General features: G+C 43.2%; 1 protein-coding gene across 5 annotated transcripts in view; it reads left to right on the top strand.

Annotated features, from left to right (window-relative positions):
* LOC124046291 (unconventional myosin-VI-like) overlaps nucleotides 1-23851 on the top strand; it is a 102746-nt gene that overhangs the window by 61268 nt on the left and 17627 nt on the right. For all 5 annotated transcript variants that reach the window (XM_046366485.1, XM_046366484.1, XM_046366483.1 and 2 more), the window contains exons 15-27: nucleotides 2815-2887; nucleotides 5552-5679; nucleotides 7926-8021; nucleotides 13091-13261; nucleotides 14524-14562; nucleotides 14679-14772; nucleotides 15139-15269; nucleotides 15373-15450; nucleotides 15741-15870; nucleotides 16416-16506; nucleotides 17270-17420; nucleotides 19260-19468; nucleotides 23667-23745. In XM_046366485.1, the coding sequence (XP_046222441.1) occupies nucleotides 2815-2887; nucleotides 5552-5679; nucleotides 7926-8021; nucleotides 13091-13261; nucleotides 14524-14562; nucleotides 14679-14772; nucleotides 15139-15269; nucleotides 15373-15450; nucleotides 15741-15870; nucleotides 16416-16506; nucleotides 17270-17420; nucleotides 19260-19468; nucleotides 23667-23745 (1470 nt within the window). The remainder of the gene's footprint in view (nucleotides 1-2814; nucleotides 2888-5551; nucleotides 5680-7925; nucleotides 8022-13090; nucleotides 13262-14523; nucleotides 14563-14678; nucleotides 14773-15138; nucleotides 15270-15372; nucleotides 15451-15740; nucleotides 15871-16415; nucleotides 16507-17269; nucleotides 17421-19259; nucleotides 19469-23666; nucleotides 23746-23851) is intronic.

Raw genomic sequence — 23851 nt, 5'->3', positions numbered from 1 at the left:
AACTACAAAACAACAATGGTAATAATTTATTTGACAGATAAATCTTTATTGATTAACTGGGTAAATCAAGATGTAGCCTAGGTCTATTCACAATACAGTTGAATGCATATTATTCAATAGGAGTGTGTGCATTCATTGAGTTATTGAGCTTGTTTAGCTGATTTCACAGGCTACAGGTGACAAACAATCCCTACCATTTAGGACTTATTTTATTGGCGTGTGCTAGGAGAACAGATAATTTTATTGTACTGATTAACAACATTTGCATAGAAGAATTAATCTCTTATAACAGTTTGCGCTGTCTCTTTAAGAATGTAATGCCATCATTTGCGAGGCAGATGTGTTTGTGGAATCTGACTTTGTGGCTATGGAATCTATAGATAGGTGAAATAGTGAATAAGCTTTTGGTGGCGAGGGAGACGAAGCAAATTAATAACGTTTTTGTTGAGAATCAGCTTTGAAATCAGCATATTTTGCATTATCGTTTACAAATTATCACAAAAAGTACTAGGGTAGTGAATTGATCTAGCTTCAGCTGTAAGCTAGCAAGGAAAACTTGCCTACAAAAAGAGAAAGTGTTCTAGCCTGTATGGACATTGTTTTACAAACGGTAATTAACAGTTTAAACATTTCTACATGCATTGTTGCATTATTGAATTGTGCTAACTCAGCATGAGTGAGGAGCTAACAATGCAGCCCAGAAAGCTCTAGCGAGGGGTTAAAGTTCTCTGTCATGGATTCAGGAGAGATCAGTGTAGATCCGGTTTGGAGATGGCATAGCCTAATAAAGACAGAAGCATATCTGTTCTACGAAATTTATTCCCAAATAACTGTATTCTCAAATATTTTATTTTTTCTGTTATACTGTGTGCACTGAACTTACATGCATGATTGTTGATGACACGCCGATGTTCAGAGGAAGGGAATTAAATAGTCTGTCCTCTATAATGCTCACAACAGCAGCTCAGCTCAGACAGCGGTCCTGTAACATACTGTAGCTGCTGGCAAAGTCGTTCAAAGCCTGTACTATAACATTTAGGGTGCAACTTTTCAGTGCCACTATTTTTGCCATGTAATGTTGTTAAACCAAAATCAGACCACCGCATAGTAGAATAGTTTACCTACAGCCTTATTCTAAAATGTATACAATTTTTTTTCCCCTCATCAATCTACACACACTACCCCATCATGACAAAGCGAAAACAGTTTTTAATAATAGAAACCAGATATACAGTGCCTTGCGAAAGTATTCGGCCCCCTTGAACTTTGCGACCTTTTGCCACATTTCAGGCTTCAAACATAAAGATATAAAACTGTATTTTTTTGTGAAGAATCAACAACAAGTGGGACACAATCATGAAGTGGAACGACATTTATTGGATATTTCAAACTTTTTAACAAATCAAAAACTGAAAAATTGGACGTGCAAAATGATTATGCCCCCTTAAGTTAATACTTTGTAGCGCCACCTTTTGCTGCGATTACAGCTGTAAGTCGCTTGGGGTATGTCTCTCAGTTTTGCACATCGAGAGACTGACATTTTTTCCCATTCCTCCTTGCAAAACAGCATGAGCTCAGTGAGGTTGGATGGAGAGCATTTATGAACAGCAGTTTTCAGTTCTTTCCACAGATTCTCGATTGGATTCAGGTCTGGACTTTGACTTGGCCATTCTAACACCTGGATATGTTTATTTTTGAACCATTCTATTGTAGATTTTGCTTTATGTTTTGGATCATTGTCTTGTTGGAAGACAAATCTCCGTCCCAGTCTCAGGTCTTTTGCAGACTCCATCAGGTTTTCTTCCAGAATGGTCCTGTAACCCTCCTGTCATGATTTAATCTGGTAAATGGCCTATTATCAGTATCTTAGGCTACATTAGCTCTCTCATTACAGCGTCTTCCCTTTGAAGAATGGTCGAATGACCTCAGCAGCAGGGTTTGTGATATGTTAATATTTTGGGGAAAATGTGAGAACCCATCAGACTTCGTTTTAATGGTTTTGTGCATTGAGATATATATATATATATATATATATATATATATGCAGAAAAGCCAACAAACAAGGTAGGCATACCTTTAATTGGACTCTCTTAATGTTGTCAATACAAAAATGCGACCGATCTTCTTCAACCTGGCATTTCTTCATTTGTTGATGAATATTTAATCATTTAAAATATTCATGATAATAATGAAGTGTAATGGCTTGTTTCAAATAGGTTTTTATTAAGAAGCATATCCATTTAAACCGGTGTACAAACTGAATTGTGACCTCTCCTTTTTTTTCTTTTTTTTGGGGGGGCGCTATATGCATGGTCCTTTTTTGGAGGGGGTATCAAAAAAGTACTGAAGTTTCGGTATACCGTGCAACACTAAAGAGGACTCACACACACCGAACACACTCTTCTCCCTGCAAGAGTCAGTCCACACGTTACACTCATTAGAATGGTAATCTTTCTCTCTGTGGAGATGACAGCGTTTCTCTTCTGGGAGCTATTGTTTTATTCATTGATTTTTAAGGTCTCCAATTAATGATCAAATTTTTAAAAATTAAGGGATTTCATGGCGTTTAAATCACATTGGAGTGCAGAGATGTGTTGGCCTGAAATTACCCAGAGATGCATGTTTACATGTTTTTTTAAAATATCAATTTTGAAAAGGAGTTTGTGTACTTGATTCAGTAAGTCATGATTGTTGACAAATCTAGGATCAGATTACACACTAACCATTAGGAGGATGAAAAAAGATCTGACCTTGTAAAAGTGGTTAGGAGCAACATCTTTGTACTTTAGTGTTGACTTACCATTCTTTCTGCAGGAACAAGAGCTATATCAGAGGGAAGGACTGGGAGTCAATGAAGTTCATTATGTCGACAACCAGGACTGCATAGGTGGGTGCCACTGTCAAACCTTTGTCACCTTACTCCACGCTATGATTATTAGACATGTCTTGTGTATTTCTTCTGCAGTAGACTGTGCCCATAGATATTGCTATGTTATATTTCATTCTCTGTTGGCGCTCTTTCATACATCCAAAAAGATATCTTGATATTGCACCATATTTAGATGCCAGACCAGTGAAACAGGAAATTTCTCCCAGCCTCTTTCACACATTCAGTTTATCAACTTTTCATGGTGCAAAGTCAAATTCCCCAAGAGCAGCTCCTAAACTATTTTACTTGTTTAATATGTGGAACAGCACTCTGTAAGTCTCTATGCGATGCATATTGTACCTGTACTGTAAGCTTCAATGTCAAACATAATGCACGGACTGGCTTTAGAAGGAAAAGATGCAATCTCTTTCTGTGTCTGACTGCTGACTAGGAGTTGCCACTAGGAACCAAACGGAGATGCAAGGAGAGGTGTTTGAGCAGAGCTTGGAGTGGAAATCTCCAGCTTCTGGGTGCCTTAGAGTGACATACAGAGACATGATTAACTTGAAGCCCTGTCTTTTTAAGGCTCATACAAGACATGATGAGAGATACAGCCCTCGACAGAGCACTCTCACTTTTCAGAAAATGTGATTGCATGAAACCAGCCCCACGACATGAGTTTGCACTGACTTCCTTCGACTGCACATTTAGGGCCCTTTAAAATCTGCAGAGAACGCTGACTGTATCACGTAATCCAGACATTACATCGGAAGTCAGCAAAATAATACATTTTTATTGAACTTAGTAGGAAATCAACTAAATGTATTGAATAGATTAGAAAATGTATTAATTGGCCTCCCGGGTGGCAGTGGTTAAGGGCGCTGTACTGCAGCGCCAGCTGTGCCATCAGAGACTCTGGGTTCGAGCCCAGGCTCTGTCGTAACTGGCCGCGACCTGGAGGTCCGTGGGGCGACGCACAATTGGCGTAGCATCGTCCGGGTTATGGAGGGCTTGGCTGGTAGGGATGTCCTTGTCTCATCGCGCACCAGCGACTCCTGTTGCGGGGCCGGGCCGGGCGCAGTGCGCGCTAACCAAGGTTGCCAGGTGCACAGTGTTTCTTCCGACACATTGGTGCGGCTGGCTTCCGGGTTGGATGCGCGCTGTGTTAAGACGCAGTGCGGCTTGGTTGGGTTGTGTATCGGAGGACGCATGACTTTCAACCTTCGTTTCTCCTGAGCCCGTATGGGAGTTGTAGCGATGAGACAAGATAGTAGCTACTAAAACAATTGGATACCACAAAATTTAAAAAAGAAAAGATAATGTATTAATTTGATTATCGTAAGGCATTAACAAAATGCATCAGGGATTCGCATTTTCCTTAAACTTTCTGAAGAGGCAATGCAGGTATGCCCCTGTCTGTGTGTCCACGTTTGTCTACCAGTTTATGTAGGCGTTAGCAATGAAGTCAAAAACCTTCTCAATGTTAACTACAAAGTTAACATTGCCTACCTGACAGAATGATATTGTGATTATTTGCATCAATCGAGTGGTGATTTGTTAAGCAAACTCTGAAATCACATGTGCTACAGAAACACCACTAACCGAACAAGTCTCCTTGCTGGTGTGCACTTGAATGAAAGAGGTATCTACACCCAAAAAAAAACATTTATTCGATTTTTCCCAGACCTTAAGTGTTTTCCTGATGTGGTTTAGGCATTGTTTTGGACTTAGAACATTCCATTTGGTTGTTTTTCTATAAACAGTTTGAGACCGAAAACCTGTAAAAAAAACGGGGAAATCATAAACTTGGAAAAACAATACATAGAAAACAGAATTAGGCAAAAAATAATACTGATTTTATAGGGCCCTATACAATATAACTTCTCTGGAGTTAGTGGTGAAGAGGGACCACAACATGTGGCTCCTCATTAAACCAGGAAGTTTCCATTGTGTAATGAGCATTTGTGATTGTCAGTGCTCTTTTGTTCCCCTCTGCCTATGTTTTCACAACCCAAACCTCCATTGAATAGGATCAAATGTCCTGTAGGTGGCAACGTGATCTATTTCGATTTGTATATCAAACAGGGTTTTGATTAGTCAGGTGCCAGGTTAACTGGCAGCCATGAATAATGTTCGTAAGACTTGCAAATTACTCGCTGGCTGTCCATTAATTCGCTCATCAATCTCCCCCCCAATTTATGCCCAGGTGCCTATTCATGCAAATGTATTGGTGTGCCTCCGTCAGATGTTATTCCAAACAGAATGTCCTGTATGAATAATTCACTAGGAGAGATTATGATGAGCATCCGGATATACAAGGCATTGTGCCTCCAATTTGAACACCCAAAGCCTCAGACACAGCGCACAGTAGAAATACACAAAGGTTGTCAATGTTCCAGGAAAGGGAACATTGAGACACCGATTGCGTCTTTCCAGACATTCCGACACTTGACCGCTCCTCTCTGGAATATGTTAGAATTTAACTTTATTTTCCTTATGACTTCACACAGTGACATTGAGAAATGTTCAAAACACAGACCGCATTACAACATTAGTAGCATGAGACAAATTTGCCCCTTGCACATCAATAAAGTACTTATCTTATTCGTATCTTAATAATTTGACTTGAATTGACTATGCTGCTCACTACATCTGTAATAATGCATTCATTTATCCCCATAGACCTGGTGGAAGCAAAACTAGTGGGCATCCTGGACATTCTGGATGAAGAGAACCGACTACCACAGCCCAGCGACCATCACTTTGCCAACACCATCCACAGCCAGCACAAAGACCACTTTAGACTGACGGTGAGAGCTGTGGGTGGAAGTTGCCTGCAGGCACATCTTGGATCAGCTTACCCACCCTGGATCCTAGCTTGAACCATCTATGTTGAAAAATGCTAAACTTACCTTAGATCAACATTTAGTGAACTGATACTCTTATACTGTTACTGCCCTCTCACCACACTTTCATGCCAAGGGGTCACAATGGAATTGTAATGGACATTCTGGTACTTGGTCTATGTGAAACATTAGGGCTATTGTGAACCAGCAGCCCCAGTCCCTTTTCTTAGGGAACTTTTGTCCCGCTTTCTGTAAGCTTGACAGGCGTAAAATCCTGTTTGAAATGCAGCATTGATATAAATTCAGACCAACAGATTAGACTGGGCTGGCGACAGCTGGTTTTTAGACAATATTAATTGTCATTTTCATATGGAAATGTGGAATATTCTCTCAGATGTGTATGGTCATATAATATTAATCATGACTGCCTTACAGTATGATACTACTACAGATGGGTGAGTATCGTAATAGTGGTCACAGATCATACACAATGATGAGGGTCTTAATAAAGGACTTTTGCCATCACCTCTTCAGCCCGGTCTATCTTACACCATGCAGAAATAAAGACAGACACATACACACGTTACGTACAGTTAAAGTCGGAAGTTTACATACACTGAGGTTGGAGTCATTAAAACTAGTTTTTCTACCACTCCACAAGTTTCTTGTTAAACTATAGTTTTGGCAAGTCGGTTAGGACATCTACTTTATGCATGAATTAAGTAATTTTTCCCAACAATTGTTTACAGACGTATTATTTCGCATCTAATTCAATTCCAGTGAGTCAGAAGTTTACATACACTAAGTTGACTGCCTTTAAACAGCTTGGAAAATTACAGAAAATGATGTCATGGCTTTAGAAGCTTCTGATAGGCCAATTGACATAATTTGAGTAAATTGGAGGTGTACCTGTGGATGTATTTTAAGGCCTATCTTCAAACTCATTACCTCTTTGGTTGACATAATGGGAAAATCAAAAGAAATCAGCCAAGATCTCAAAAAAATTGTAGACCTCCACAAGTCTGGTTCATCCTTGGGAGCAATTGCCAAACACATGAAGGTACCATGTTCATCAACACAAACAATAGTACGCAAGTATGAACACCATGGGACCACACGGCCGTCATACCGCTCAGGAAGGAGATGCGTTCTGTCTCCTAGAGATGAACGTACTTTGTTGCGAAAAGTGCAAATCAATCCCAGAACAACAGCAAAAAGGGCCTTGTGAAGATGCTGGAGGAAACAGGTCCTATATCGACATAACCTGAAAGGCCGCTCAGCAAGGAAGATGCCACTGCTCCAAAACCGCCATAAAAAAGCCAGACTACGGTTTGCAACTGCACATGGGGACAAAGATTATACTTTTTGGAGAAATGTCCTCTGGTCTGATGAAACAAAAATATAATTGTTTGGCCATATTGACCATTGTTATGTTTGGAGGAAAAAGGGGGAGGCTTGCAAGCCGAAGAACACCATCCCAAATGTGAAGTACGGGGGTGGCAGCATCATGTTGTGGGGGTGCTTTGCTGCAGGAGGAACTGGTGCACTTCACAAAATAGATGGCATCATGAGGTAGGAAAATTATATGGATATATTTTAGAAACATCGCAAGACATCAGTCAGGAAGTTAAAGCTTGGTCCAAATGGACAGTGACCCCAAGCATACTTCCAAAGTTGTGGCAAAATGGCTTAAGGACAACAAAGTCAAGATATTGGAGTGACCATCACAAAGCCCGGACCTCAATCCTTTAGAGAATGCGTGGGCAGAACTGAAAAAGTGTGTGCGAGCAAGGAGGCCTACAAACCTGACTCAGTTACACCAGCTTTGTCAGGAGGAATGAGCCCAAATTCACCCAACTTCTTGTGGGAAGCTTGTGGAAGACTACCTGAAACATTTGACCCAAGTTAAACAATTTAAAGGCAATGCTACCAAATACTAATTGAGTGTATGTAAACTTCTGACCCACTGGGAATATGATGAAAGAAATAAAAGCTGAAATAAATCATTCTCTCCACTATTGTTCTGACGTTTCACATTCTTAAAATAAAGTGGTGATCCTAACTGACCTAAAACAGGGAATTTTTACTGGTATTAAATGTCAGAAATTGTGAAACACTTTAGCCAAGTACATTTGAACTTCGTTTATGTAAACTTCTGACTTCAACTGTATATCAATCTATATCAATCTAATGTCGCTGCCATCTCTCAGGTCCCTAGGAAGTCGAAGCTGGCTGTTCACAGGAACGTCAGAGATGATGAAGGCTTCATCGTCAGACACTTTGCCGGAGCTGTGTGCTACGAAACGGTAACCATCACGCACATCAATTATATTTTGATTTGTTCTTGTGATTGTTTGTTGTTTAAGCATGTATTATTGTATGATGTAACTTTGTCAGACTATATGCAGTTATATCCCAGTAACTATGCAGCCATTTTAAATATTTCTGCTGGTAATGGTCTTCTCAGCTTGTTAGTAGGGCTGGGAATTGCTAGGGACCTCACAATACAATATTGTCACAATACTTAGTTGCTGATATGATTTGAGTGGTCTACATTTTTAAGCATGTATTTTTCCATTAATAGACACCATGGCTGTTCCTGAATAATAAATAAAATCAGCAAAAAAATAAACGTTCTCTCACTTTTCAGAAAACTTAACATGTATGAACATAGCAAGATTCAACAACTGAGACATACACTGAACAAGTTCCACTAACATAAATGGAATAATGTGTCCCTGAACAAAGGAGGGGTGGGGTCAAAATCAAAAGTAACAGTCAGTATCTGGTGTGGCCACCAGCTGCATTAAGTACTGCAGTGCATCTCCTCCTCATGGACTGCACCAGATTTGCCAGTTCTTGCTGTGAGATGTTACCCCACTCTTCCACCAAGACACCTGCAAGTTCCCGGACATTTCTGGGGGGAATGGCCCTCACCCTCCAATCCAACAGGTCCCAGACGTGCTCAATGGGATTGAGATCCGTGCTTTTCGCTGGCCATGGCAGAACACTGACAATGGGACCACCCACCTCCAAATCGATCCCGCTCCAGGGTACAGGCCTTGGTGTGACGCTCATTCCTTCGACGATAAACACGAATCTGACCATCACCCCATGTGAGACAAAAAAAGCTACTCGTCAGTGAAGAGCGACGGTGGATTTGTGCCCATAGGTGACGTTGTTGCCGGTGGTGTCTGGTGAGGACCTTTCTTACAACAGGCCTACAAGCCCTCAGTCCAGCCTCTCTTCGCCTATTGCAGACAGCCTGAGCACTCTTGGAGGGATTTTGCGTTCCTGGTATAACATTTACATTTACATTACATTTAAGTCATTTAGCAGGCGCTCTTATCCAGAGCGACTTACAAATTGGTGCATTCACCTTATGACATCATCTGAGAGTTTTCAGACCCCTAAACCCTTTTCACATAAAATCAAATTGTAGTTGTCACATACATGTGTTTAGCAGATGTATAACTCGGGCAGTTGTTGTTGCCATCCTGTACCTGTCCCGCAGGTGTGATGTTTGGATATACCGATCCTGTGCAGGTGTTGTTACACGAGGTCTGCCACTGCGAGGACGATCAGCTGTCTGTCCTGTCTCCCTGTAGCGCTGTCTTAGGCGTCTCACGTTCGGACATTGCAATTTATAGCCCTGGCCACATCTGCAGTCCTCATGCCTCCTTGCAGCATGCCTAAAGCATGTTCACACAGATGAGCAAGGACCCTGGGCATCTTTCTTTTGGTGTTTTTCAGAGTCAGTAGAAAGGCCTCTTTAGTGTCCTAAGTTGACATAAATGTGACCTTAATTGCCTACCGTCTGTAATCTGTTAGTCTTAACGACCGTTCTACAGGAGAATGTTCATTAATTGTTTATGGGTCATTGAACAAGCATGGGAAACAGTGTTTAAACCCTTTACAATGAAGATCTATGAAGTTATTTGGATTTTTACGAATTATCTTTGAAAGGCAGGGTCCTGAAAAAGCAGCGTTTCTTTTTTTGCAGAGTTTACATTTTTATATTGGTTGACCGAGAGTCATCTGTATTTTCGGCTAGTCGATTGGTCCAAATTTTGAAACGTGTATTTTTCCATGCAGTGCCTTCAGAAAGTATTCACACCCATTTAGTTTTTCCACATTTTGTTGTGTTACAACCTGTGTTTAAAGTGGATTGAATGTATATTTGTTTGTCACTGGCCTACACACTATACCCCATAATGTGAAAGTGGAATGATGGGGTGAGTTTGAGAGGGAAACGGAATAGAGCTAAGCACAGGCAAAATCCTAGTGAAAACCTGGTTCTGTCTGCTTTCCACCAGAAACTGGGAGACAAATTAATCTTTCAGCAGGACAATAACCTAAAACACAAGGCCAAATATACCTGGAGTTGCTTACCAAGATGACATTGATTGATTTGTTCCTGAGTGGCCTAGTTACAGTTTTGAATTAAATTGGCTTGGAAATATATGGCAAGACTTGAAAATGGCTGTCTAGCAATGATCAACAACCAACTTGACAGAGCTTGAAGAATTTAAAAATAATGTGCAAATATTGTACAATCCAGGAAAGCTCTTATCGACTTAGCAGAAAGACTCACAGCTGTAATCACTGCCAAAGGTGATTCTAACATGTATTGACTAGGGGTTGAATATTTATCTAGTGAAGATATATTAGTGTTTTATTTTTCATAATTTTTTTGAAATGTAGACTTTTTCTTCCATTTTCACAGAGTATTTTGTCTAGATCGTTGACAAAATAATTACAATTAAGTCCATTTTAATCCCACTTTGTAACACAACAAAATGTGGATAAAGTGAAGGGGGTATAAAGGGGTGTGAATACTTTCTGAAGACACCCTTTGTGTTCTAATAAAAACAACTGTGTTAACAACACACTAACGCAACATGCAACAATTTCAAAGAATTACTGAGTTACAGTTCATATACAGTTCCTAATCTATGGATTTCACATGACTGGGAATACAGATATGCATCTTTTGGTTACAGATACCATAACAACATGTATGGGTGTAGATCAGAAAACCAGTCAGTATCTGGTGTGACTGCCATTTGCCTCATGCAGCGTGACACATCTCCTTCACATAGAGTTGATCAGGCTGTTGATTGGCCTGTGGAATGTTGTCCCACTCCTCTTCAATGGCTGTGCGAAGTTGCTGGATATTGGCAGGAACTGGAACACGCTGTCGTACATGTCGATCCAAAGCATCCCAAACATGCTCAATGGGAATGGGTCACATTTCTCGTGAGTATGCAGGCCATGGAAGAACTGGGACATTTTCAGATTTCAGGAGTTGTGTACAGATCCTTGCGACATGGGGCTGTGCATTATAATTCTTAAACATGAGGTGATTGCGGCTCGTAGATGGCACAACAATGGGCCTCAGAATCTCATCACGGTATCTCTGTGCATTCAAATTGCCATCGATACAATGCAACTGCTGATGTTGTCCGTAGCTTATGCCTGCCCATACCATAACCCCACCGCCATCATGGGGCACTCTGTTCGCAAGGTTGACATCACCAAACCACTTGTCTACACGACGCCATCTGCCCGATACAGTTGAAACCAGGATTAATCCGTGAAGTGCACACTTCTCCAGCATGCTAGTACCATCATAGGTGAACATTTTCCCAATGAAGTCTGTTATGAGCGCGAACTACAGTGAGGTCAAGACCCTGGTGAAGATGACAAGCACACAGATGAGCTTCCCTGAGAAAGTTTCTGACAGTTTTTGCAGAAATTCTTTGGTTGTGCAAACCCACAGTTTCATCAGCTGTCAGGGTGGCTGGTCTCAGACCATCCTGCAGGTGAAGAAGACTTAGTGGAGGACATGGACTGCCTTGGTTACACGTGGTCTGTGGTTGTGAGGCCGGTTGGTTGTGGTCAGTAGTTGTGTGGTTGTGGTCAGTAGTTGTGTGGTTGTGGTCACTAATTGTGGTAAGCAGTTGTGTGGTAGTGGTCAGAAGTTGTGTGGCCGTGGTCAGCAGTTGAGTGGTCAGTAGTTGTGTGGTCAGCAGTTGTGTGGTTGTGGTTAATAGTTGTGGTTGTGGTAAATAGTTGTGTGGTTGTGGTCACTAATTGTGGTAAGCAGTTGTGTGGTTGTTGTCAGTACTTGTGGTCAGTAGTTGTGTGGTCAGCAGTTGTGTGGTTAGTAGGTGTGTGGTTGTAGTCAGGAGTTGTGTGGTTGTAGTCAGAAGTTGTGTGGTTGTAGTCAGTAGTTGTGTGGTTGTGGTCAGAAGTTGTGTGGTCAGAAGTTGTGTGGTTGTGGTCAGTAGTTGTGTGGTCGTGGTCAGTAGGTGCTTGGTCATGGTCAGTAACAGTAACCACAAAACTAATGACAGTAAATACACAACTGTCAGAAGTTGTGTGATTCTGGTCAAAAGTTGTGTGGCTGTGGTCAGTAGTTGTGGGGTTGTGTGGTCAGTAGTTGTGGGGTTGTGTGGTCAGTAGCTGTGGGGTTGTGTGGTCAGTAGTTGTGTAGTCAGAAGTTGTGTGGTTGTGGTCAGTAGTTGTGTGGTTGTGGTCACTAACTGTGGTCAGTAGTTGTGGAGGTTGTGTGGTCAGTAGATGAGTGTTCAGTAGCTGTGTGTTTGTGGTCAGTAGTTGTGTTGTTACTGTCAGAAGTTGTGTGATTGTGGTCAGTGGTTGTGTTCAGTAGATGAGTGGTCAGAAGTTGTGTGGTTGTGGTCAAAAGTTGTGGTAAGCAGTTGTCATTACTGTCAGAAGTTCTGTGGTTGTGGTCAAAAGTTGTGTGGTTGCGGTCCGAAGTTGTGTGGTTATTAGTTGTGTGGTTGCTGTCAGTAGTTGTATGCTTGTGAAACCCCACCTCTTTAAGGAATACCTAGGATAGGTTAAGTAATCCCTCTCACCCCACCCCCCCTAAGTTTTAGATGCACTATTGTTAAGTGACTGTCCCACTGGATGTCATAAGGTGAATGCACCAATTTGTAAGTCGCTCTGGATAAGAGCGTCTGCTAAATGACTTAAATGTAATGTAAATGTAAAAGTTGTCGTAAGCAGATGTGTGGTTACTGTCAGAAGTTCTGTGATTGTGGTCAAAAGTTGTGGGGTTGTGGTTGTGTGGTAAGAAGTTGTTTGGTTGTGGTCAGTTGTTGTGGTCAGTAGTTGTGTGGAGAACAAGCTATAGGATAAAAATACCAGAGTTTTGGCTCATGTACAGCCGACTAGCACTAACTAACACTACCAAAAAGAAAGTACTGTGTCTTTATAACATCATCCAAAATAATATTGCAATATGTAACTGTATTGATGTTTTCCCCTATCACTACTTGTTAGCACACACGGCAAAGTATGTTTATGTATTTGTCATGTTTTTTCTGTGTGCGTGCGTTTGCAGATCCAGTTTGTAGAGAAGAATAATGATGCCCTCCACATGTCTTTGGAGAGCCTTGTGTGTGAGTCCAAGGACAAGTTTGTGCGAGAGCTTTTTGAGAACTCTAACAACAGCAAGGACTCCAAGCAGAAGGCTGGCAAACTCCGTTTCATCAGTGTGGGCAATAAATTCAAGGTGAGGAAGGAGACTGTAGCAGCACCTGGCTCTGAGGTGACACTTTTGAAGGAAAAACACACCACAAGTTCTTATTAGTTTGTGTAAATCTAAAATTCTTACAGTGTTTGACATTGTTTCACATTCTGCTTTCGCTATTGAAGTGAATAGTGTGTTTAGTTTGTAGTCTAATGCTTTTCCTATTGCTTATTTCAGATTGTTGTTTCAGAAGTTATCTGACACATTAGAGAAAACGCTGTGCACTATTTTCCAACTTTTACCTTTGAACTTCTAACGCCTCTCCCCTCCTTCCCGCTTTTCTTCCTTTCCTCTGTAGACCTCCAGTCTCCTACCTCTATTCCCCAGAAATCCTTGTCAGCTAGAGAGGGGGGCGAAAGAAAAAGTGTGGAAAAAGTCAAGAGATAGAAAGTAGCAGCCAGGCTAAAGTCGGTCACAAAGAAGTATAGTCAGCCAGGGACAGAAGGTAACTTGTCTCACTGTAGATTGTTTCAACAACACCATACTGTATCAGCAGATGCACACAGAGCACCCATCACTGACTTCCTGTCATATTTCCCCTACACCTGTCTTGGTCTATGGTCTTTGTGTGCCGTGATGCTTGAGTTGACGCTTTTAGCACTAACTCGTAAGATAATATGGACACAATGACCTGAGGGTAGCGTTGCAGAGAAAAGAGCAAGACCGGATCTTTTCAGCTTAATGACACAAATGTGCTTTAATAAAACATAAAATAATGATCAAAGTTAGGCATTGTGAGGCAATATATTGCAATGCTGTGAGGAAGGGAACACAGTCCAGTTTTATTTCTGTTTAAAAGATTCCCTACTATGAGCAGTGAAAGATGCGTGTATTCAGGACACTCATTCATTCATCAGTTATCGTTCACTTTTTCTGGAAAACATCCCAAAAAGTATCTGCTTGGCACAGTTGCAGTCCATTTTTTATATATCTCGAGAAATCATCCAGATTCATTTTGGACTGATAAAAGCAAATCCCATTGAGAACAGTGCAAGTGGCTTTTGCAGAATTGTCCATGAGTCTTGCATGGTTTTCCTTTGTCTTTCCGTGTGCTGTTATCCCTCACCTATTCACATGTTTTACTTTCTTGTCAGCATTATAATTATTGCTTTTCTTCAGTTGTAAATGTGCAATGTCAAATATAATCCCAATTTGTTTGTAAGTGCTCCTTAACCCCTTTTTGTGCAGTGCGATGGGACTTAGAATAAGTATTAAGGAAGCTTTTTCTCTGCCTGCCTTCACAGACCCAGTTGAACCTACTGCTGGAGAAGCTTCGTAGCACTGTGAGTATCTGTGCCGTACCTGATGTCCTCTCTCACACACTGGTAGTCAGGAACTGGCCTCAGATTGGATGTGAACGATGGATATGTAATGGATATGATTTACCTGTCTTTCAAAGGGCTCCAGCTTCATTCGCTGTGTAAAACCCAACTTAAAGATGGTGAGCCACCAATTTGAAGGAGCCCAGATTCTGTCTCAGCTGCAGTGTTCAGGTATGGGTTTGGAGAGGAAGAACATTGTTTTGAGAGTATCATTAACACAATCACATTGTAAAAAAAACGAAGTAAACATTAGTTCATATACAGGGGCGGCAGGGTAGCCTAGTGGTTAGAGTGTTGGACTAGTAACCAAAAGGTTGCAAGTTCAAATCCCGAGCTGACAAGGTACAAATCTATCGTTCTGCCCCTGAACAGGCAGTTAACCCACTGTTCCTAGGCCGTCATTGAAAATAAGAATTTGTTCTTAACTGACTTGCCTAGTTAAATAAAGGTAAAACACAAAATTAAAAAGTTATAAAGATTAGTAAAGACACACGAACACACACCTCTTTAAGACATTCTCTTCCCTTTCCTCACCAGGCATGGTGTCAGTGCTGGACCTAATGCAGGGCGGCTTCCCCTCACGAGCTCCCTTCCATGAGCTCTACAACATGTACAAGCAATACATGCCTGACAAGCTCACACGACTGGACCCCAGGCTCTTCTGCAAGGTGGATGGCTCCCCCAAACACAGTATTACATTTCAAAGGTAACTTTGCTGACATGTTTTTACATTTTAAGAGACTGATGGTTTTGGTTCTTGCTCCTCTGCAGGCTTTGTTCAAAGCACTAGGGCTGAATGAGAATGACTACAAGTTTGGATTGACCAGAGTATTCTTCCGTCCTGGGAAGGTAAGCACTGCTTTCTGCTCTCTTTTTAATACTCTGCAGCAGTGTTTCCTAAACTCGATCCGGGGGATCCTAATAGGTACACGTTTTTGGTTTTGCCCCAGCACTACACGGCTGATTCAAATAATCAACTCAACAAGCGTTGATTATTCAAATCAGCTGTGTGTCGTGCTGGGGCAAAAAACAAAATGTGCACCCATTAGGGTCCCCAGGACGAGCTAGAGAAAAGCTGCTGATTTACATAGGCCCAAATGACCTTGAGTGATTCTGTTGATGTCCTGTTTCTGGGTCAGTTTGCAGAGTTTGACCAAATCATGAAGTCGGACCCGGACCACCTGGCAGAGCTGGTGAAGAAGGTCAACCAGTGGCTGGTCATCAGCCGCTGGAAGAAGGTCCAGTGGTGCACCCTCTCCGTCATCAAACGTATGCTTACTCATACTCGCACTGAGCTGGACGACATACCGTAGAACAGTAGCACTCCTGCTAGTTAAAAATAATTATGTATTTAGTTGTTAAGGACAGATACAGTTAAAACATTGACGCATTGCATCATCACAGGTTTAAAAATGGCAAAAAAAGAAAACAAAGGAATATACCTTTTAAAACAACCCCCGTAACAAAAAAGGTTCAAAAAGATTTCTTCTGAATCAGAGTTGCTAAACTTCCCCTTCAGGATATCTCATAGCTGAGGCTATATGCACTGGTACGGCTGGCTGCACTTCCATTTATTTTCCTTCAAAAAACTCCACCTTAATATCCCTACAAGCTCAGTCAACAGATCATAGGGAGTGTGTGTAGCTTCATCTCTGTTTGTGTGAATAAGCCCAATACTATGCTGATGATTGGATCTCCCTCTTACTCACTTTCTCTTTTGTCACTTTCTCTCACTCTTTCGCTTTCTGTCTTACTCACTCACTTTCTCTCTCATGCTCTCTATCTCTACCCCCCCCCCACACACACACACACAGTGAAGGAGAAGATGAAATATCGTGCCTCTGCCCTTATTAAGATTCAGAAGACCGTCCGCATGTGGCTCTGTAAGAGGAAACATAAGCCACGGTGGGTGTACACACACACACACACACACACCGACACACATTCCCTTTGTTTGAAAGTGCTTAACACTGTGCCTTTTGATAGCTTCTACACATTGTGCAGTTAGAAGTTCAAATCAATCTTGAGAGCTCAGCCGTGACTCCTGGCACACTCTTGTCACCATATTACATTAAGAAATGTTAGTCTTACTGTATTGCTTTTGAAGATGCCGTATGTCGTTGTCGTATTGCCTTTGGAAAATATATATTGCTTTTGTGAATGGGACCATCCGTGTGATGAGTTTTTTTTAATTGACTGCTCAGGACCCAAGAATGTGTGTAATAGGTTGTTTGACAGATAAAGCCAAAGGCAGCTGAGATTTCTGTACTTCATTTGAATATACATTTGCAAAACAAAATGTAAAAGCATGTTTTCACTTTCTCATTATGTGGTATGTGTAGATTGGTGAGTAAAACAAATTTTATTCAAACATTTTGAATTCAGGCTGTAACACAACAAAATGTGGAATAAATCTAGGGGTATGAATACTTTCACTGTATATGATCTGTGAATAAGTTATTATGTAGCTAGCACAAAATGTCCGTTTCACACGAACCATTTTCAAGCATAAAAACTAAAATAGGCTTTTATTCATCTCAACCAATACGATGTGTGTGTGTGTTGGCACGTGCGAGCTTTAGTGCTCACACTTATGTGGGTGCACGTATACTTGCATATGCTCCTATATGTGTTTGTGTTCATATGTATGTGTGTGTTGCGGCCACAGCATCGATGGCATGGTGAAGGTGCGTAACCTGAAAACACGGATGGAGCGCTTCAACGAGGTGGTGGGCGCACTGAAGGAGGGCAAGCAGGAGATGGCCAAGCAGATCCAGGAGCTGGGGGCCTCCATCGACACCCTTATGGCCAAGATAAAGGTGAAGGGCAGCTCCGTTGGTGAAATTGCTCCACAGATCTAGGATCAGCTTCCCCTCCCCCTATCCTAATCTGGGAATTGCAATACTGACCCAAGATCAGCATCCAGGGGCAACTTCACCCTAAACCGAAAAGGACAGGGTGACTCACCTCTCTTACTTTTCTGAGCTAATCCCGCAGAGCTCGTCTCTCTGTCATCTCATCAGGGAGCCATTTCCTTCGGTTATTTTTGATGTTCCCTCAAAACAATGACAGCACTGAGCAAATTTTGTATCTGCTGAGCGCAAAGTAGGGAAAATTCTGAGGCTTTAAAATTAGTTTAACAGTGGCCAATAGGCTACTGTGGCTTTTTGATCATAATGTAGTCCTACCAGAGTGGCCTACCATCCAAAACAATGGAGAAAATGCGTCCCATAACATTTTAACATAGCGATTGAAATAGCTATTGAAACAGCTGTTCTATGATACAGCCTACAGTAGCAGCCAATGTGTGGTGTTCAATGTAGGCCTACATTCCATGAGACTTTTGAAAAAATTCAGGGCATGGCAGTATCCTATTGAGCCACTTAAACAAGGACGTGACTGAAATGTTTTGTGTGTTTGATGCAAGAAGCCACATCACAAAATAAAATATTATTCCCTTACATTTATTATTATTACAAAGAATCAGACACAAAGTATATGCTACACACTGCCTATTGGCTTCTTGGCTTATTCAAATATAACACTGCCCCTTTAAGGCATAAAAAATATCTTTACTTGACTTGTTTTACACTTTGTGTGCTCTTCTAGGAAGCAATCACCAGAAATGAGTTGTAACTGGGCTAGTAACTCACTAACTAGCAATGAATTTGAACACTTGCACACGCGGCTATGCACTTTGATCTCAAAACAAGCGCATCTACTCGTGACCACTCGTGCCCATCAATTCAGTAGAATCTACCGACAATGCGCTTTACCTAAAACAAAATCACAGACTGTCTTGTAAATTTAGATTTGTTTCTGTATGTTGCATTAAAAGGGGCTAATACGATCTTGATTCGATCACAATTCCCAAAGTAGAGGGAAATGTTGATAGTTTACACTAACGGGGCCAACTGTAGTAAAGTTGAGTGAAGTTCAATCTCGTGCATCTCTTTTCGCGGGCTGTAATTTCTTCTGCGCTGCAGTCCTGGTAGAGCTTTGCGCGTGCACAGAGCTTAGAGGGAACATTGGTTGATTTGATGTGTAATCCTCTAATATGGATAAATATGATTATGGAACTCACCTGTCTCCCTCTGCTAGAAACACCAGTGTTATTTGGGGCCTCTAGATGGCATACACATGCTATCCAGACTCTGAAATTGATTCCCTAATTGTTTTAGTGTTGTCTGTAAACTTTGTCTTTGTAACCCGGATAAGTGTTATTGGCAGAGGTAGCTAGCTAGAGCGCTGGTAGGGCTAGACTATATGACTAGATGACTGGAATCCGTGCAGAACCTTTTCCATGTGAGCAACTGTCTCATTCTCCCTTTCTCTTTAATTAAACATTTGTATGTGCAGAGGAAATTAGGAAAGTTGAATTAAACGAGATTCTGGGATATTGGGAATGTAATGTTACTTTTAACGTTTACCCCACAGGCTTTTTATTGTATCTAATTTGTTTAAGTCGTTATGAAAAACATCAGTCCTATTAAACCTACTGTATATGCTGTATGCATTTATAATAATGACCATGACACACTTTGACAACACAAGTCCAAATAATTTTGCCTATACAAAATTGTGTAATAAGCCTATGTGATTATGCCAAAGACGTTGACCTATGACACAACTCCTTTGACCTATGCCCCCTCCTATAGGCAACAGTAATGACCCGGAAGGAGATTGACCAGGAGTACCAGGGTCTAGTGAAGCGCTCGGAGCAACTGCTCTCCTCTATGCAGAAGAAGAAGCAGGAGGAGGAGGAGATGGAGAGGCTGCGGCGCATCGAGGAGGAGATGTCGCAGGAGAGGAGGCGAAGGGAGGAGGAGGACCAGCGACGCCAGAAGGAGGAAGACTATAGGAGGATGTAAGTGGAGGAGAGGGAAGGGTGAATGATGGTGGTACCAAGGGTACAAATGAAAACAAAATTGGCTGGTAGTACTGGGGTACGCAATTTAAGTAGTGGATGGCTTCACTGTGTGCAGGCTTTTGGTTCTAGTGTATTAGTGCTGGGCTGGAACAAAAGCCTGCACAGTGCACCAACAGCAGCCCTTCATGTTTGGAGTTGTCCACGCTTGCACTGTTTTAGTTGAAGTCATTGAAATGAATATCAATTTTAAAGAAAACCCCCAACAGGATATGTCCGGAGTTGATGTTCAGCGATTGAGCTTATACATTATTCATGGTTTGATCATGTCATTGAGTAAATCTGTGATTTTGAAGTGACATGGCGTTTTGCCATTTAAAGGCATTAACCACATTTACATTTAAGTCATTTAGCAGACGCTCTTATCCAGAGCGACTTACAAATTGGTGCATTCACCTTATGACATCCAGTGGAACAGTCACTTTACAATAGTGCATCTAAATCTTAAAGGGGGGGGGGGGGGTAGAGGGATTACTTATCCTATCCTAGGTATTCCTTAAAGAGGTGGGGTTTCAGGTGTCTCCGGAAGGTGGTGATTGACTCCGCTGTCCTGGCGTCGTGAGGGAGTTTGTTCCACCATTGGGGGGGCCAGAGCAGCGAACAGTTTTGACTGGGCTGAGCGGGAGCTGTACTTCCTCAGTGGTAGGGAGGCGAGCAGGCCAGAGGTGGATGAACGCAGTGACCTTGTTTGGGTGTAGGGCCTGATCAGAGCCTGGAGGTACTGAGGTCCCTCACAGCTCCGTAGGCAAGCACCATGGTCTTGTAGCGGATGCGAGCTTCAACTGGAAGCCAGTGGAGAGAACGGAGGAGTGGGGTCACGTGAGAGAACTTGGGAAGGTTGAACACCAGACGGGCTGCGGCGTTCTGGATGAGTTGAAGGGGTTTAATGGCACAGGCAGGGAGCCCAGCCAACAGCGAGTTGCAGTAATCCAGACGGGAGATGACAAGTGCCTGGATTAGGAACTGCGCCGCTTCCTGTGTGAGGCAGGGTCGTACTCTGCGGATGTTGTAGAGCATGAACCTACAGGAACGGGCCACCGCCTTGATGTTGGTTGAGAACGACAGGGTGTTGTCCAGGATCATGCCAAGGTTCTTAGCGCTCTGGGAGGAGGACACAATGGAGTTGTCAACCGTGATGGCGAGATCATGGAACGGGCAGTCCTTCCCCGGGAGGAAGAGCAGCTCCGTCTTGCCGAGGTTCAGCTTGAGGTGGTGATCCGTCATCCACACTGATATGTCTGCCAAACATGCAGAGATGCGATTCGCCACCTGGTCATCAGAAGGGGGAAAGGAGAAGATTAATTGTGTGTCGTCTGCATAGCAATGATAGGAGAGACCATGTGAGGTTATGACAGAGCCAAGTGACTTGGTGTATAGCGAGAATAGGAGAGGGCCTAGAACAGAGCCCTGGGGGACACCAGTGGTGAGAGCGCGTGGTGAGGAGACAGATTCTCGCCACGCCACCTAGTAGGAGCGACCTGTCAGGTAGGACGCTATCCAAGCGTGGGCCGCGCCGGAGATGCCCAACTCTGAGAGGGTGGAGAGGAGGATCTGATGGTTCACAGTATCGAAGGCAGCCGATAGATCTAGAAGGATGAGAGCAGAGGAGAGAGAGTTAGCTTTAGCAGTGCGGAGCGCCTCCGTGATACAGAGGGGAGCAGTCTCAGTTGAATGACTAGTCTTGAAACCTGACTGATTTGGATCAAGAAGGTCATTTAGAGAGAGATAGCGGGAGAGCTGGCCAAGGACGGCACGTTCAAGAGTTTTGGAGAGAAAGAAAGAAGGGATACTGGTCTGTAATTGTTGACATCGGAGGGATCGAGTGTAGGTTTTTTCAGAAGGGGTGCAACTCTCGCTCTCTTGAAGACGGAAGGGACGTAGCCAGCGGTCAGGGATGAGTTGATGAGCGGGGTGAGGTAAGGAGAAGGTCTCCGGAAATGGTCTGGAGAAGAGAGGAGGGGATAGGGTCAAGCGGGCAGGTTGTTGGGCGGCCGGCCGTCACAAGACGCGAGATTTCATCTGGAGAGAGAGGGGAGAAAGAGGTCAGAGCACAGGGTAGGGCAGTGTGAGCAGAACCAGCGGTGTCGTTTGACTTAGCAAACGAGGATCGGATGACGTCGACCTTCTTTTCAAAATGGTTGACGAAGTCATCTGCAGAGAGGGAGGAGGGGGGGGGAGGATTCAGGAGGGAGGAGAAGGTGGCAAAGAGCTTCCTAGGGTTAGAGGCAGATGCTTGGAATTTAGCGTGGTAGAAAGTGGCTTTAGCAGCAGAGACAGAGGAGGAAAATGTAGAGAGGAGGGAGTGAAAGGATGCCAGGTCCGCAGGGAGGCGAGTTTTCCTCCATTTCCGCTCGGCTGCCCGGAGCCCTGTTCTGTGAGCTCGCAATGAGTCATCGAGCCACGGAGCGGGAGGGGAGGACCGAGCCGGCCTGGAGGATAGGGGACATAGAGAGTCAAAGGATGCAGAGAGGGAGGAGAGGAGGGTTGAGGAGGCAGAATCGGGAGATAGGTTGGAGAAGGTTTGAGCAGAGGGAAGAGATGATAGGATGGAAGAGGAGAGAGTAGCGGGGGAGAGAGAGCGAAGGTTGGTACGGCGCGATACCATCCGAGTAGGGGCAGTGTGGGAGGTGTTAGATGAGAGCGAGAGGGAAAAGGATACAAGGTAGTGGTCGGAGACTTGGAGGGGAGTTGCAATGAGGTTAGTGGAAGAACAGCATCTAGTAAAGATGAGGTCGAGCGTATTGCCTGCCTTGTGAGTAGGTGGGGAAGGTGAGAGGGTGAGGTCAAAAGAGGAGAGGAGTGGAAAGAAGGAGGCAGAGAGGAATGAGTCAAAGGTAGACGTGTGGAGGTTAAAGTCGCCCAGAACTGTGAGAGGTGAGCCGTCCTCAGGAAAGGAGCTTATCAAGGCATCAAGCTCATTGATGAACTCTCCGAGGGAACCTGGAGGGCGATAAATGATAAGGATGTTAAGCTTGAAAGGGCTGGTAACTGTGACAGCATGGAATTCAAAGGAGGCGATAGACAGATGGGTAAGGGGAGAAAGAGAGAATGACCACATGGGAGAGATGAGGATCCCGGTGCCACCACCCCGCTGACCAGAAGCTCTCGGGTGTGCGAGAACACGTGGGCGGACGAAGAGAGAGCAGTAGGAGTAGCAGTGTTGTCTGTGGTGATCCATGTTTCCGTCAGTGCCAAGAAGTCGAGGGACTGGAGGGAGGCATAGGCTGAGATGAACTCTGCCTTGTTGACCGCAGATCGGCAGTTCCAGAGGCTACCGGAGACCTGGAACTCCACGTGGGTCGTGCGCGCTGGGACCACCAGATTAGGGTGGCCGCGGCCACGCGGTGTGGAGCGTTTGTATGGTCTGTGCAGAGAGGAGAGAACAGGGATAGACCGACACATAGTTGACAGGCTACAGAAGAGGCTACGCTAATGCAAAGGAGATTGGAATGACAAGTGGACTACACGTCTCGAAAGTTCATAAAGTTAAGCTTACGTAGCAAGAATCTTATTGACTAAAATGATTAAAATTATACAGTACTGCTGAAGTAGGCTAGCTGGCAGTGGGTGCGTTGTTGACACTACACTAATCAAGTCGTTCCGTTGAGTGTAATAGTTTCTGCAGTGCTGCTATTCGGGGGCTAGCTGGCAAGCTAGCAGTGTTGTTTACGTTACGTTGCGTTAAAAGAACGACAATAGCTGGCTAGCTAACCTAGAAAATCGCTCTAGACTACACAATTATCTTTGATACAAAGACGGCTATGTAGCTAGCTACGATCAAACAAATCAAACCGTTGTACTGTAATGAAATGACATGAAAATGTGATACTACCTGTGAATGCGACCGGGTTGTGAGTCTATTCGGTAGACGTTGGCTAGCTGTCGGCTAGCTGTTGGCTAGCTAGCAGAGTCTCCTACGTTAAGGACGACAAAGGACGACAAATAGCTGGCTAGCTAACCTCGGTAAATTAAGATAATCACTCTAAGACTACACACTCTAAATCTAAACTACACAATTATCTTGGATACGAAGATACGAAGACAGCAAAGACAGCTATGTAGCTAGCTAACACTACACTAATCAAGTCGTTCAGTTGAACCACCTCTGTCCTCTGTCATCCCTGTCCCCTCTCATTAGGAAATCGGAGATGGAGCATAAGAGGAAGCAGGAAGAAGAGGAAAGGAAGAGGAGAGAGGAAGAGGAGAGGATAATGCAGGTTTGTGACCCCACTGAAGTGCAAAAGGAGAGCTTTGTTTGTTTAAAAACAATAATTATGTAACCTTTATTTAACTAGGCAAGTCAGTTAAGAACAAATTCTTATT

The sequence above is a fragment of the Oncorhynchus gorbuscha genome, linkage group LG10, assembly GCF_021184085.1.
Source record: "Oncorhynchus gorbuscha isolate QuinsamMale2020 ecotype Even-year linkage group LG10, OgorEven_v1.0, whole genome shotgun sequence".
Lineage (NCBI taxonomy): Eukaryota > Metazoa > Chordata > Actinopteri > Salmoniformes > Salmonidae > Oncorhynchus > Oncorhynchus gorbuscha.
This window is presented reverse-complemented; position numbering and strand designations above follow the sequence as displayed.